Here is a 14,553-nt window from a genome sequence, read left to right as displayed (position 1 = left end):
TTTGTGTTCACCTCTTGCAATGGAGTGGGACCCCAGTCGATTCTTCCGTTCTGAGGGAAGTCCTTCGCCTTACGCTCTTCTCATCCTCAATCAGCCAATCAATGAGAAAGCTTTTGGGGTGTTGGGCAAATATGGTAAGTTTCCACTTGAAAAATGTACAAGCACATAATGTTGAATAAGAAAAACTGATCCCAATACAGCATCCTACATCATTTGCGCCGACGGAGGTGCCAATCGGCTTTTTGATATGCCAGAAGGTCATGAAAAAGAACCTAACGAAGTTAGCGATACCTGTGGTTACTTCTGTAATCCCCCCGGGCAGCAACTAAAGCGCTAAGTGCTGCACAACTAAGATCAAGCTGACCAGAGATATAGCTTCCTGACTGCATTGTCGGCGACCTTGATTCTATCCGCCCCGCAGTGCGAGAACACTATGAGAGACTCGGAGTGCATGTCCTCCAAGATCCAGATCAATACTCAACAGACTTCACAAAGTGTCTGACATATCTCAACGCACATGCTGCAGAGATTATAGCTTCTCCCCGAAAAGGAGCAAAAACTGCCAAATCAGACACGAATGGCGCAGGTGGAAGCACATCAACCTCACCATCCGATCAATCGCCTCTGGAAATTGTAATCCTCGGCGGTCTAGGCGGCCGCGTGGATCAAGCCTTTTCCCAAGTCCACCATTTGTATATGATGACACAGACGCAGCGCTCAATCCGTGAGAATGAAACTAACACCTCAACTCCCGATGCCAAGCCAGCTGCAGGTGGGAACCTTTATCTCGTCTCCGAGGAAAGCATTACCTTCATCATACAAACGGGGAAGAATACAATCCACACGCCAGCAACAAAACGAGCAGACATTGCGACAACGTCGGCATCTGATGTAAGCAAGTCACCGAGAAAACGGAAGCGTGAGCAAGAGCAGGAGCAAGAACAAGAACCGGAATACTTCTTTGAAGAAAATATCGGGATCATTCCCCTCTCGGCACCCGCCAATATTACAACTCATGGGTTTGAATGGGACGTGGAGAACTGGCATACCGAGATTGGAGGGCAAATATCCACGAGTAACCATATTCGTGCCGATAAGGTGGAGGTTGAGACCTCTGTGCCGGTTTTGTTCACAGTGGAGTTGGCGGAGAGGTTGAAGAGGTGATCCTGGGCGTGAAGTATGACTCTGGGCACGGGGGTTAATAGGGACCTCTGTGCGGGAGCCCTCACGCCTCACGGAGCCTGAGCTATCAGAGTGACATATCGCTCTCGCAAATTTGCGCTTCAGCCCCTTCATAGCAACCCTTATGATAAATTGGCTTTGACCAACCGCTGCGTACCACTCCTTTTGATCATTACAAGAAGATTGCCATGGGCTTCTGTTTTGACCTCTGGGGCTCTTCAAAAACTGCATGACTCCAAGAACCTGCTCGGGATCCTTTCTTTGTCATCGGTCTCTCTGATGCTGGAGGAGCCTCCACCATATACTATATTAAGGCCGAAGCCAACATTAGACAGTCGTCCGCAGCATGGGTAAACTCGACTATACTTATACTACTACACTCAGATACCTCTGTTCCGGACTAGAAAATCATGGGTCGGCCATTAGAGAAAAATGGGGAGATTCTTCTCCCAAAAAGATTGTCAGAACAAGAACCAGAACCCCAAGGCGCCTTTTGTGGCTAGAACAAGAGACCAATAAAGACAAAGGAAAGCGAAGGTAAGAAAGCAACCCAAAATCGCATATCGCATAATCCACATGCCAGTGACTAAAAAGTTGAACCCACAAACAAACCCAAAAACAACCCTGGAGACGAACAGGATCACAATCATCTAAACCCACCGACTAACCACTCCTCGCCAGATCATCTGTACAGCCTCAAAACACTCATGTCCAGTCTCCTATGGGCGGTGCAGAATAGCCTCATACAGAGCACTAACACCGCCGACAGCGGATCCAGTCAAGAGACCAATGCTTCCACCAGGGACGGAGTCAACAACCTTTCCAACAGCATACCGGCTATAAATACCAAAGAAGTTGAAATCATTTCCAAACACAACGTGCACTAGCAACGCCTTAACGATGTTGAAAGTCAATGGATCAAACTGGGCAAGATTAGACGCAGACCGAATGCGGCGTGCACTGCTAGAAGCTTTCCAGCTCAAGTTGACAAAGTAGGCAGAAACCAAAGGCAAAACCAGACAAGTGAGGAACCACAGTGAAAATGGCGCCCAGAACGCACCTTCCAGCAGAACAAACAGATCAGGAACACGGATAGGAATAGCTGGAATCTGCGCAACTTGCACCGGTGGTGTAGTAGTAAGGTAGCGTATCGGAATCAACTCTTTTGCAAGACTGCCACTCTCAAATAGCAGCACAATGATCTCAATGGCCTTCACGCTGCTCAGCATTGCGCGTAGAGAGTGCGCCCGATCTACCAAGCCTGTAGCAGTCCATACATCCTCTATGCTCTCGCGCAGCTTGAGCGTCTGCGCATCGATGGCTTCGGTGATGGCAGCTGGGGACGCTGGCAGTGATGGCTCGGGGTCCACGACGGTTGCGAGAACTGCTGGTTGACGGGGGCTTTGGCGGGGTGTCTGGCGCGAAGACTGACGTACGGTTGTGCGCGCCACAGCCGGAGTCGGGCTGACTACAGCTGGGCTAGGCACTTCTTCTTCCACAACCTCGCTAATGCGTGGGTTAGCATGCGTGCGATGACCATCGCTGGAGTGGCGCATTGGCGGCGCTCTTACGAAATTTCTTCTTCCTTCACTTCTTTCTTCACTGAGCGGCGTGCTGGAGTTCGCGCTTGGGTTCGCGCGGTTTCGCGCTTGACGGGCGATCCTCTGCGGGGTGGAGAGGCCAGGCGCGAGTAGTATTCGGAGAGGCTCTTGAGTCCAGAGAAGATAGACTGGTTTTCACGGAGGTGTCTGTCCAGCACTACTACAAGATCATTTTTGTTATATTTATCGTAGCTGTTGATTTGATTAGCTCAGTCTGTGCGTGCGACAATCGCATTCGAACTTACTGTGGAAGGTCCGTCTGATCAGCCAACTCGGTCAATTCGGGCTTTTTCAGCGACTTGAGATAAGGAAGAGACATATCGTATCCGATATCAACGCAGGAAATTGGACCAATGTCAAACAGAAAAGTAAATACTGGGGAGGGGGAAGAAGATGCAAGGGAGGGGAGTGGCTAGTAATTGTTTACATCCGCAGATCGCCACAACAAAACACGGTTTAGCGCGTTCACTCCCTTTGTTCAACGTCACTCCTCTGTGATGAACTTTTATCTCGTTCGTTTTTAGCATTTTTTTTTAAAATTAGGCAATCTAAGTCATAATAGATAGGTTTCATTTTGATCTATATCTTATACAATTTGCCCTTTTCCCTTGGATGTTAGCAAAAAACCACACAAACGGAAATAACAACCCTGGAGCATGTGCCGAAAAGTGACGAAATATGTATAATATGGAGTTGAAAAAAGGTTTATGGTACAGGAGGCCGCAGCCAGTCTAGTGATCTATCACAGAGTAGGGTACACAGTATACAAAGTGCTCAAAGCACCTAGGGTCATAACATCCCAGATCGGGAAAAAGAATCCAACGCCCCCCATTTCCCAATGATCAAACAATGTGAAAAAAAGAACCGCAACCTTGGAAACGCAGGCAGTTAAAATGAAAGGCCTTACAAAGAATCTTCGAGCATCTGGTAAGCCTCGAGTTGTTTCAGCAGGTACTGATACATAACCAGCATAGTCCCGCTTTGGATGCTAGTCCATACACCGCGTGGACCCACGCCACGAAACCATCCAGCAATACCTTCAGTTCGGTAGATCATTTTCAACCCCGTGAACACGGAGGAAGTGTCAAGTCGAGGCGCACCAGGCGGTGGGATTGATGTGTTTGCTCCTGATGTGGAGATTGGTCGCGAGTGTGCCCGGGAAGGGTGAGAATGTGATGATGCCGGTGCGTGCGGCCGGGAACTTTCTTTCGGTGCGTGTTCCACACCATTTTTAGCACCCGAGGAACCGGATGGGGGTTCTAGGGGGTTTTGCTGGGTTTGGATGCGCGTTTTGACCACATCCATCGGACAGGTGATTACACCGGCCATACCACCGGCGGTAGCGGCTGTCAAGATCTCCAATCCCAGACCGATGTCCCGTTTCCCAGCCCATTGTTTAGCCATAGATTGCTCTTTCTCGTAGAATGCGAATTGAAGCGCCGAAAATGGGAGGTCGCGGAAGATAGTGGCCTTGTAGCCGTGGAATAATGCCGAAAATCCTTCCAGGCGGACGATTTGGCGGAACCCATCTCGCATATTCCGGTAGTTGTAGCCCGAGTTGAAATGTGGGTTGTTGTATCGGCCCTGCAACTGGAGTCGCGTTTTCAGCACCTCGGATGGCACATAGATAACGGACGCAGCCAAGTCGGCAAAGAAACCACCTGATAGATAAGCGATGCTGGGGTTGATCCCCGAGTCGATCATCAAGCGCTTGGTATATTCATAGACTCCGAAGAAGATCACGGTTCCAGGAAACGAGCCGAGGAGTGCCGGCGTTACTCCTCCATATAATCCACGACAGAACCCTTCTTGGCGGTAGATAGTTGAATAAGACTGGCCCATCGATGTGTATTTGGGCGGAAAGGTCGGATCGCCTTGTTGCCGGGTCTTAACTGTGTCTAACGAGTGCATCAACATGTCACCGCATGTTCCTCCGGTCCCACCAGCTAGCATCGCCTATAATTTCAAATCAGGTCAGTCCTAACAATGGTGTGATGCCACTAGGGACAATTGTACATGTAGGTATGGCGGCCGAGGCTCCTCATCCTCCAACAGCGCGAGGTCATCAGTTCGAACAGTGTGACTTGGATCATCGATTCTACCCTTTGAAGTGGGTTGTGTCCATACTGAGGTAGGCGAGTCCCCCGCAGGCGATGCTGTTGAGTCTGAGGTCGCTGTCGAGAACAGGCCGAACACCCGCGAGGTCAGGCTCATGGCAATATTGTGCCAAACTGCAATCCCGATCGATAGTGGTCGGGACCAGGTTGGGGATTAGGGGGTGCTGAGAGGTTGAATGGGAGAGGAGCACCCCTGGGAGGTAAGGATAAGAAGAAAGAGTGACAAGAGATCGATAAAGGATTGATTAGTATTGCTTGCGAGATGATTATTCCACCAGCCAAAATTCTGATCGGCCTCTTTTCGCCGCCAAGCCCGATCTGCCGCCTCAGGCATGAATCACGGGATTTCGTCATTGAAGGATTGTGGTCCCTAGGTGGTCGTCAGCGAATCTGGCGACTTGATGCCCCTACGATTGTTAGGGCCTGATCTGTGCTGCAATGATAAATAGACATTCTGTTCGTCCTTGTGATTCTTTGGTCTTAGTGGTTAAATGGTATTATGGAACATATCAGGAGTAGCGGCCTAATTTGCCAACAGGATTACAATTATGGAAATAGCTTATAGCATGGATAGCCATGTATTTTTGGTTCGAGGTGCTCTCATCCATTGGTGTGATGAGATAAGATGATTCGTTCCTATAAATCTGTAAATTAGCGTGTTAGTTGTCCTCCCACAAAACTATACATGTACACATCTATATATTCCTGCATGCTTGCTTTACAAAACGGTGAATTATGCCAGGAATATCAAGTATAAACTGGGATGTATCTTTATGTGTGGGCAATAACTGTACCTAGTCGTATCACCATTTGAAAAAGTGACCAACTTCACACCCCAGTAATCACCTTTATTTCTCGTTAGAATTTACTGAGATTCAAATTGGAGTTAAAGAAACTCTGGATTCAATTCATATGAAAATTTGGGCTCTCTACGAGCCGAAAATATAAATCCACCGGACTCGAGAGATAAAATTTCAGGGGCCGGTTAACTCTTTCCCTCCTCAAAACAAAGAAAATCGCCCTATTTCCACCGGATACCAGTGAAATTATCGCGATGGGTTGGGTTATAAAAGCGATTCAAATTTGAGGAGGGTACCAGTCAACACATTTTTGCTCTGCATGTGGCCCAATGGTTGAGTTTATTTTCAAGCCAGTCCAGGGTCTTGTTCAAATTTAGTGGCCCCCTGTCATGTCAAAGTTGACTTCTTTGAAAATGCTGCATCGACCACAATTTTTGCCAAAGCCTTCATGCTCATGCGCGTTTCCAGCAAATCCAGCATGCTGATATCCGCCATGAAGCTCGTATTGAGCCAATTCCGGAGTTCGGCCGCGATCAAACTATCGACACCATACTCAGAAACCGTCCTTGTCGGATCCACCCCCGAGGCGTCGATAAACAACATCTCCGCGACGGTGTTTTGGATTGCTCCGGTAACCATCTCCTCCACCTTGCTGCGGCCAACAGAACCGTTGATGGCAGCTTCAAAGTCATCCCGTAGAATTCCACCTGCATTGTTGTTGGCATTGTTGGCACTTTTGTCATTGTGGTGGCGCTCCGCATCTTCGAATGCACGCATAACCAAGGAGACGCGCGCGTCAGTGTACCATTTTGGACGAATATTACCCGGCCCGCCAGCGGAGCTAGCCAATTCATCTATCTTCTTGGCTGCCAGAAGAGCGGGATCGAGACAGGTGACCGTGCTGCCAGCGGAGAGAGGGTCATCAGATGCCCCGATCCAGGAATCTCGGCCTCCTTTGCTTTTCTGAACTGGAAAAGGGTTATTGTTGAGAAAGGCTGGCTCCAACAGGCGCAGAAACTGATACTCTGTGATTCCGAGCACCTTGTTACGAGCCATCAGATTGATAGTAGTGATATTAGTGCTGAGATGGCCGACATCTGTGATCAAACCGAACGATGCAGTGGAAGCGGGCAGTCCCTGACTGCGGCGGTATCGTGCAAACACTTCCTGGAAGTTGTTGGCCGCCGTGTAGGCGCTTTGAGTTGCAAGGGCGAGGACGGATTCAAGAGAAGTCGTCATAACGAAGAAGTCCAAGGGCAGAGATTTAGTCGCTTCATGAAGATTTTGGGTGCCTAATACCTTGGCAGAAAGACCCAAATTCCATTTGCATGGGGTCAATTTGTCGAAAGATAGATCCTATTATGATTTAGAATGTCAGCATTGTAGTAACCTTAAACGAAAGATTATCGTGAAATTAGGGGTTAATGAAGAAAAAAAAAAACCTCGTAAGAGACAGCCGTGTGAACAATTCCCCTGACGGGTCTTTTTGCAGATGCCTCTTCTATGGCCCGGTCCACATCTTCAGAGACACTGACATCGCAGCGAACTGACCGGACTGTGGCACCAAGAGAGGCCATTCTGCTGACCAACAATCCTGCTTCAGGGGAACTATTTCCACTTCGCGATAAGATCGTAAAGTGTCTAGCTCCGCAGGTAGACATCCAAGCGATGATGCTACGCCCCATGCCACTAAAGCCACCGCTAACAACATATTCTGCATCCGGATCGAACTGGGCTCAGGGTACCGGAGGAACCATCTTGACCAATGAATCAGGTGTTTGGAAGTTGACGACCAGCTTTCCGATGTGAGTGCCCTTGGAAAAGCCCAGCAGTGTTTGATCCAGCTCCGACACATTCGAGGCCAAGATGGCCGGAATAGGCGCAATGTTCCCAGCACGGAAATGTTCATCGACTGACTGCATCAGGATTTGGCTCATTTCAGGCTGAGCCTCCACGATGACTCCGAGGTCAAACGAGGAGAAGGTGGCGCTCTTTTGAAACAGGGCCAGATTGAGGGTCATGGAATTTTGTACATCGACTCGTCCAACATCTATGATTCGGCCGAGCGGAGCAAGAGCCTTGATGGACTCATGTAACATGTCACCTTGGGATGTGCTGAGAATAACATTAAATCCACGACCCCCAGTTGCGTCTGTCATCTTGGGAAAATCGGCGGTGGCTCGAGATGAAAAGATCCTAGAAGCGGGAATTCTGAACACTTCTGCGAGATACTTCGCTTTGTCTGCAGTGCCTACTGTGGCGAAAACCTCAGCACCTATCGACTGTGCTAATTGAATAGCCGCCATTCCCAGACCACCAGTGGCGGACTGGATGAGAAGTTTCTCCCCCCTTTTTAGCTTCGTAGCGTAAGAGAATCCGTAGACCACTGTCATGTATACCAGTGGCATGGTGGCCATTTTCAACAAGTCGTCTTCAGGGTGCAGGTGCTGGGCTGTAGCGGCGTGGACGCGCACGTAATTACCAAAATGGCCCTTTCCAAGACCATACACTCGATCGCCGACAGAGATATTGGTGACTGCGGATCCTACACGATAGACTATGCCAGAATACTCAGACGATAGGGTGTTCATATCAAATCGACCGGCGGAGATGGCGAGGTCTTTCCAATTCAAACCCACGGCAGCCACCTTAATTTCCACCCAGTCATCTGGGAGAGGCTTCCACATATCCTCACAAGGCTTGAAGTAAAGCGAAGTCAAGAGACCGGGGGTCTCAAAGTCCGCACGTACAGGACCGTGATTATCAAAGCAAAGTGGTTTTGCGCGTGCCGGTGGCAACTCAGCTAATTCAAGCTGATCCTTCAGTCCCGGGTCGGGCACCAGGCGACTGACCCATAGACATTCATCCTGCCACACAAATTCGTTGTCATCCCCATAATACAGAGAGCTGGGGGTTTGTAAAGATGATTCAAGTTTGAGAATGGTACCAGCCAGAGTCCCTGTAGGACTATCGGGATTAACATCGATGGAAAGGAACCGAGAAGTGGGATTCTCTGTCCCAATAGTGCGCAATAAACCGATTGAAATAGCAGCACTGGGATTTTTTCCTTGGATGATGCCCCCGTATGTGACAAGAATCATGCTTGATGCATTGCGGAAGAGGCTTTGGAATTTTTCCATTCGATGCTGGTCAATCTGGATTAAATGGTTGTCACTATCGAGGAAAGCGATGACTCGACTGTGAGGGGGGACGGTGACAACATCAAACGAGCACGATTTCACAACAAAGCCTTTTTCCTTGAAGTGCGCGAAAGTTTGTACTGCGAGTGAAGAGGGGTCTCTCTGTTCATGAAGGAAGTATACCTCCTCGCTGTTCAAATCTGTCAGCTGCCTTGGGACCGTTGATATGGTACCTTCAACTACAGTAGACAAAAAAGTACAAGCAGTAGTATACGGTTGAGGGTAATCATCCAACACCAGATCTGTCCCACTAAAACCGTTTGCCAGAAGAGATGCATTCCATCCGCTTGAGTCCAAAAATGGACTGTCAACACGACCATCCGATCTGCCACTCCAGTAACCTGTTAAGGTTCCCAGAATAAGGCCGTGGCCAATGACAGTGCGTGTGTTCTCCACTATAATCAACCTACCACCAGGCTTGAGCAGCTTGCGACAGTTCGAGAGAGTCTGGGAAATGTTGGTCGTTGCATGCAGGCAATCTGAGGCTACCACAACATCATAGAAAGGCTGACAGCCATTCTCTAGTGGATCCTGCTCCACGTTCAGAACCGAGAAGTGCACATCATTGTATTCCTCTCCAAGCATCTCTTTGGCGGCTCCCACAAGCCCACTGGAGATATTAGTAAAGGTGTAACTCTTGTACCGCTTAATCCCATCTCTCTCGGAGAGAGTATCGAGAATGATTCGTGTGGCACCACCTGTACCTGCTCCTATTTCAATGATATCAAGACTAGGGGTGGCATGGCCAATAGCGTCAAAACACCTCCGAACCTGAGGATAGGCTCCCGCCAAGATGATCCCCTCCTCGTACATTGCCGTCAACAAACCGTCCTGCGCAAGAACGTCCATTCCAGTCTTGCGCTCGTATAACACATCCTCGATATTCTGGAACATATGGCGAGCTACCCTGGCATCGGCACAGTGATCGATTTGCTCGTATATCTGGTCAATACACAGAAGCCTTTCGGCGCTTGTTAAACCCTTGGCTTCGACAACCCATTCATTGTAATTGTTCGTCTGACGTTGTGCCCAGAAAAGGAAATTTCGGATATGCTCAGAGCGATGGGACAGATCTGACCGACTACCGTAGCGGTCAGCAATATCGACTACCATAAGTGTCCCAGTCTGTCAAACAGGTCAAAGAGGTACGTCTTTGCAATGCTGTCCGATGGAGGATAAAATAGCACCTTGGCCTGAGCATTACTCATAGACCTGATGTCTGGCTTCCAAGTCAGCCGGAAAATAGGTGCAGAAAATGCAGCACTGCTGTTCGCAGCAGTGTTCAGAGGAACATCAGCGACAGAGCGGATGCTAAAGCTGATCCACGAAGGTTTCTTTGCCGTAGTTGATTCCAAAAGTTGCAGACTCAGCAAAACCTCAACACCATAATCGTCTTCTGGAATGCGCATGGCAGATTTGATTGACACATTCTGCAAAGAGAAACCTGTAATGCTAAGAGGTTCTGAAAAATCCTGAATATAGGCCTGGGAGGCAGCTTCGACGGCCATCATCAGGTATCCAGCCCCCGGGAAAACCGGATGAGGGAGAAGACGGTGATCGCCCATCCACGGCAAGTCCTTGAGTCGAAGAAAATTCCGCCACTGAGGATTTAGTTTGGCGTTTCCGGGCAGTTTCGATCCCAAGAGATCGTGACGCAGAGTCGTCCGTGATCTGATTTCCTTACTGATACGACTCTCGTAGTATTGGATAGGGCCGTATGTGTACTGGTAAGGGGGGAGATCAATTGCCATGCACCCATGCACATAGGAGAGCGACCTATTTGCCTGGACACGGTCGGTGGAATTTACTGCTGCGAGATCAATCCCAGCGTTGAGGCCAAACAAGGTCCCAACCAACTGCAGCAGACAAAGCTGGCCATCTTCACCTCGCCGTAGCGCGGATATATACGGCGTATCAACGCCAATGCTCTTCATAATCTGGCCAATAGGTCCCTTGAGAGCGGCATGAGGCCCAATTTCGATGATAGCATCAACTTTCTGAGCCAGTTGAGAAGTAGCCTCCCAAAAGCAAACAGGTGACTCGACATTAGATCGCCAGTATGAGGCATTGATTTTGACCATGTCCATTCTCTCGTGCGGGACCACCGAAGAGAACCAAGAAACGGCGGGTGATTGGGATTGTGGCTCAATGATACCCAGGCGCCGGGTGTGCTCAAGACCCTCGGTCAGCATACGCTCACATTCTTCACCCAGTGCTAGCATGTGATGAGAATGGTAGGCAACTCCCCGGTCTGGAGCATTCGATTGAATACACCGTCTTCGTTCATCCTTTCAGAGACGACTTTTATAGCGTCTTTGTCCCCGGAAAGAGTCAGGCTGATGGGTGAGTTGAAAGCTGCAACCCTCACTTTCATCTCGAATTTAGACAAGTACTTCTCAACCGCATCCAACTCAAGACCAACAGCTAGCATTAGTCCTTCCTTTGGGTTGTGAGAGATGCCCTGATATCGACAGTATGCTGTGATAATGGCATCTACGGCGGTGATGCGTCTAGCTGCGTAGGCTGCGGCAATCTCACCCGACGAGTGGCCAGCCACGGCGACAGGCTCAACCTTCCACGAGCGAAGCAGGTCCACTAACCCCACTTGAAGAGCGATGCAGACCGTCTGAGATACCAAAGGCACGTTAATAAGATCTGATGCACAGTTACCTGTGAGAACATCCTGCAGCTTCCAATCACCCGAGAAGTTGGGCAGTTGTGCAAGGGCTTGGTCCAGGTACAGGATAGTGTTCTTGAAAACCGCATATTGGAATAGGCCCTCTCCCATGGCATGCCATTGGGCACCTTGGCCCGTGAAGATGAAGCCAAGTCTGGTCTTTTGCGAGTTGCTGGCGAACACTTTGTATTTGTCCGTGAGCAGACTTTCTCTAACGTTGTCCGTATCGACGATCCTGTACGTTCGTTGGATAAATTTGCTTCGTTTTGCCGACAGGGTTTAAGCTACATCTGCCAACGAGTAGTTCGTGATTACCTTTGAAAGAGCTTCGATGTTCAACTTCAAAGATGCTTCATTGTGGGCGGAAAAGGCAGTAGCACACGGTTCCGCGTGTTTGCATAAGCCTTTTTGACCATATTTAAAGAGGGCTGCATATCAGAAGGTAGCAGTGGTTTAAGAGTACCCTTATTCAAGGCCCCTGGAGAAAGGCCAAGCTTTGAGCCCCCCTTCACGTCGCTATCACTTTGCTGCCCCAAAGGACAATTGTCACTGAAAGTCGGACTGATATCAAGTAGGATTGAAAGCTCGGAGATCAACCCAGGCTTGGTATATCCCGGCAGGACGTCTTGCACGTGGTCAATGATACAGTGACCATTTGCACCTCCGTACCCGAACGAATTGATACTTGCGCGTCGAAGCTTTCCTGCGGGCCCTGATCGGGACGAAGTCGTTGCCGTCGGTGCTCGCAAAGTAGGTTGTAGAGATGAAATTCACCACCTGGGAGCTAATTTGGTGTGCGATGGGTCTCTTGTCGTCTTTGCAAGAGGCGACGAAGGTGTCAACCGTCTTGGCGAAGGTCTCAAAGACCTCCCTCAGGAGTTTGGCCTCTCGGGCCTTTGCGTCCAACCGCTCGGTGATGGCAGCAGAGGCGGACACGGTTGTGGTTGTGGCGCTGGCACCTTTTGGGAGAGGACCGGGGGGCAGCTGGCCCTTTGGTGCTTTCATCCGTTTTCCAGCGCGCGTGTTGAGGTTGGTAGGGGAGGGGGTGGATGGACCAACTTTACAACCATCTGCGAAATAGGGGCACCTTTGAGAAAAGGCTCCCAGACTCCCAGACTGTCTCTATTCTAATCGCTTAACCCTTCCGGTGACCCTCCCATCATGGCTGGTCCATCCACCCCCGACCGTCCCATGGACGCGCGAAATGCCGAATACACTCGGCCCCCCGACCCTCCCTCCCCTACCAACCTCAACACGCGCGCTGGAAAACGGATGAAAGCACCAAAGGGCCAGCTGCCCCCCGGTCCTCTCCCAAAAGGTGCCAGCGCCACAACCACAACCGTGTCCGCCTCTGCTGCCATCACCGAGCGGTTGGACGCAAAGGCCCGAGAGGCCAAACTCCTGAGGGAGGTCTTTGAGACCTTCGCCAAGACGGTTGACACCTTCGTCGCCTCTTGCAAAGACGACAAGAGACCCATCGCACACCAAATTAGCTCCCAGGTGGTGAATTTCATCTCTACAACCTACTTTGCGAGTACCGACGGCAACGACTTCGTCCCGATCAGGGCCCGAAGCGACCCGGCGACAACATCCAAAAAACCCACAACCTGGGCGGGGATCGCCCAGACCCCGAAAAACCCTGACATCGAATCTCAGGCAAAGGGTACCCACCGGGTAGCCATATCCAGTAAGGCCGCCCCGACGTCGGCCCGGAGTGGGTCAACCCTCACCTCCCAACAAAGAGACGACCCTCGCATCCTGGTAGTCCTAAAGCAGGAAGACCGCCTTGCTCTCAAGGAACCATATGCGATACGAAAACAGCTCGAGAGTGCCCTCAAAGGAGTCACACCTCACACCGACATTCCTAAGATCACCCGCACTGCCACAGGGTGGGCGATCACGCCCGGCCCCCTAGCCCGCCCTAGCCTCATCACTGAACAGGGGCTCAATGCCATCAAGGACGCACTAAACGCCCACAGCGTTAAAGTCCCCCAGAAATGGTACAACTATGCGGTCCCCGGAGTACCCCCCTCGATACAAGCCTGGGACGGCACCCTTATCCAGACCGGCTCTGTGATTGAAGATGAGGTCTTCGCGCAGACGAAGCTTAAGCCAGTCAGCTGCCGTACCTCGAGGCATGGAGCCAGCCCCACCAACCACAACATCACCTGGGTGATCTCTTTCCTCAGCCCAGTTGCCCCATTCACGCTCTTCAGCTGCAGCAGCGTCGCCAGGGCCTGTCACGGTGTGAACCGTGATGCTTAGTAAAAGGAAGATCACGGCACGTGATCTCCGACCTGTTTATCTTGAACTTCAGTTCTAGATCCTGTTGTAGCTCTTCGAGCTACGTCTTGTATATTAGCCTGCCCCTGCCTGTGCCTGTACCTGTCAATGGGAATCTGATCTGTTACGACCTGTCCCTGCCAGTCATCTCCTATCATACCGTCCTGCCAGCCCGCACCCTGACATGAGGCCTGGTATGGCGGCCGGAATAGGCCCGCAAAACAGGCTAGCAAGGGCACCGTCAGCGCCCGTGTTGGCTGGCATATCAATGTCATCGAGTCGACCCTGGCACTCGCCATCCGCGGCGTCCTCCCTGTATGGCGCACCACACCAACTCCCTCGCTCTTTCGGGACGCGGGAATCCCGTCTGGATACACCACACTTGAAGAGGCGAAACTACGGTTCGCTCTAAGGCTTAACACCATCCACAAAGGTCACACCCTTGTCCGTCGCATTCGACCCCCGATGATCACCCGAGGCCGCGGCACCGGCACCCGCCAACCGGCAAAGACAATTATCCAGAGACTTGGGAGCATCCTCCCGGAAGTCCCAAGACCGACCCTCTCCCCCCCGCACTACTCACCGGGCTGCAGAATAGATCCTACAGGGGGTATAGATAAGGCGACCGCGTCTAAAGCTTTCCAAGTCTGGCAGGAATCACTCCCACCCACAGATATCTGCGTCTTCTCAGAT

General features: G+C 50.6%; 5 protein-coding genes across 5 annotated transcripts; 1 reads left to right on the top strand and 4 right to left on the bottom strand.

The window, feature by feature from the left end:
- Positions 1-19: 19 nt before the first annotated feature.
- On the top strand, positions 20-1,164 carry Pdw03_6885 (thiamine pyrophosphokinase, eukaryotic; the record flags this gene model as incomplete). The annotated part of the gene is made up of 3 exons (XM_066101484.1): positions 20-134; positions 201-280; positions 376-1,164. The coding sequence occupies 3 exons, from the start codon at positions 20-22 to the stop codon at positions 1,162-1,164; spliced, it is 984 nt and encodes a 327-aa protein (XP_065956567.1).
- A 737-nt stretch (positions 1,165-1,901) lies between these two features.
- Pdw03_6884 (putative cupin -type protein) lies at positions 1,902-3,102 on the bottom strand (the record flags this gene model as incomplete). The annotated part of the gene is made up of 3 exons (XM_014678966.1): positions 1,902-2,688; positions 2,754-2,975; positions 3,029-3,102. The coding sequence occupies 3 exons, from the start codon at positions 3,100-3,102 to the stop codon at positions 1,902-1,904; spliced, it is 1,083 nt and encodes a 360-aa protein (XP_014534452.1).
- A 584-nt stretch (positions 3,103-3,686) lies between these two features.
- Positions 3,687-4,997, bottom strand: Pdw03_6883 (Mitochondrial carrier protein, putative; the record flags this gene model as incomplete). The annotated part of the gene is made up of 2 exons (XM_014678967.1): positions 3,687-4,739; positions 4,800-4,997. 2 exons carry the CDS (start codon positions 4,995-4,997, stop codon positions 3,687-3,689), a joined length of 1,251 nt encoding a protein of 416 aa, XP_014534453.1.
- Positions 4,998-6,087: 1,090 nt separating this feature from the next.
- On the bottom strand, positions 6,088-6,939 carry Pdw03_6882 (polyketide synthase dehydratase-domain-containing protein; the record flags this gene model as incomplete). Its single annotated transcript, XM_066101483.1, has 1 exon — positions 6,088-6,939. The coding sequence occupies one exon, from the start codon at positions 6,937-6,939 to the stop codon at positions 6,088-6,090; it is 852 nt and encodes a 283-aa protein (XP_065956566.1).
- Positions 6,940-7,436: 497 nt separating this feature from the next.
- On the bottom strand, positions 7,437-12,582 carry Pdw03_6881 (polyketide synthase dehydratase-domain-containing protein; the record flags this gene model as incomplete). The annotated part of the gene is made up of 4 exons (XM_066101482.1): positions 7,437-9,981; positions 10,050-11,115; positions 11,175-11,812; positions 12,263-12,582. The coding sequence occupies 4 exons, from the start codon at positions 12,580-12,582 to the stop codon at positions 7,437-7,439; spliced, it is 4,569 nt and encodes a 1,522-aa protein (XP_065956565.1).
- Between the last annotated feature and the right edge of the window lie 1,971 nt (positions 12,583-14,553).

This window comes from Penicillium digitatum, chromosome 2 (genome assembly GCF_016767815.1).
Source record: "Penicillium digitatum chromosome 2, complete sequence".
NCBI lineage: Eukaryota > Fungi > Ascomycota > Eurotiomycetes > Eurotiales > Aspergillaceae > Penicillium > Penicillium digitatum.
This window is presented reverse-complemented; position numbering and strand designations above follow the sequence as displayed.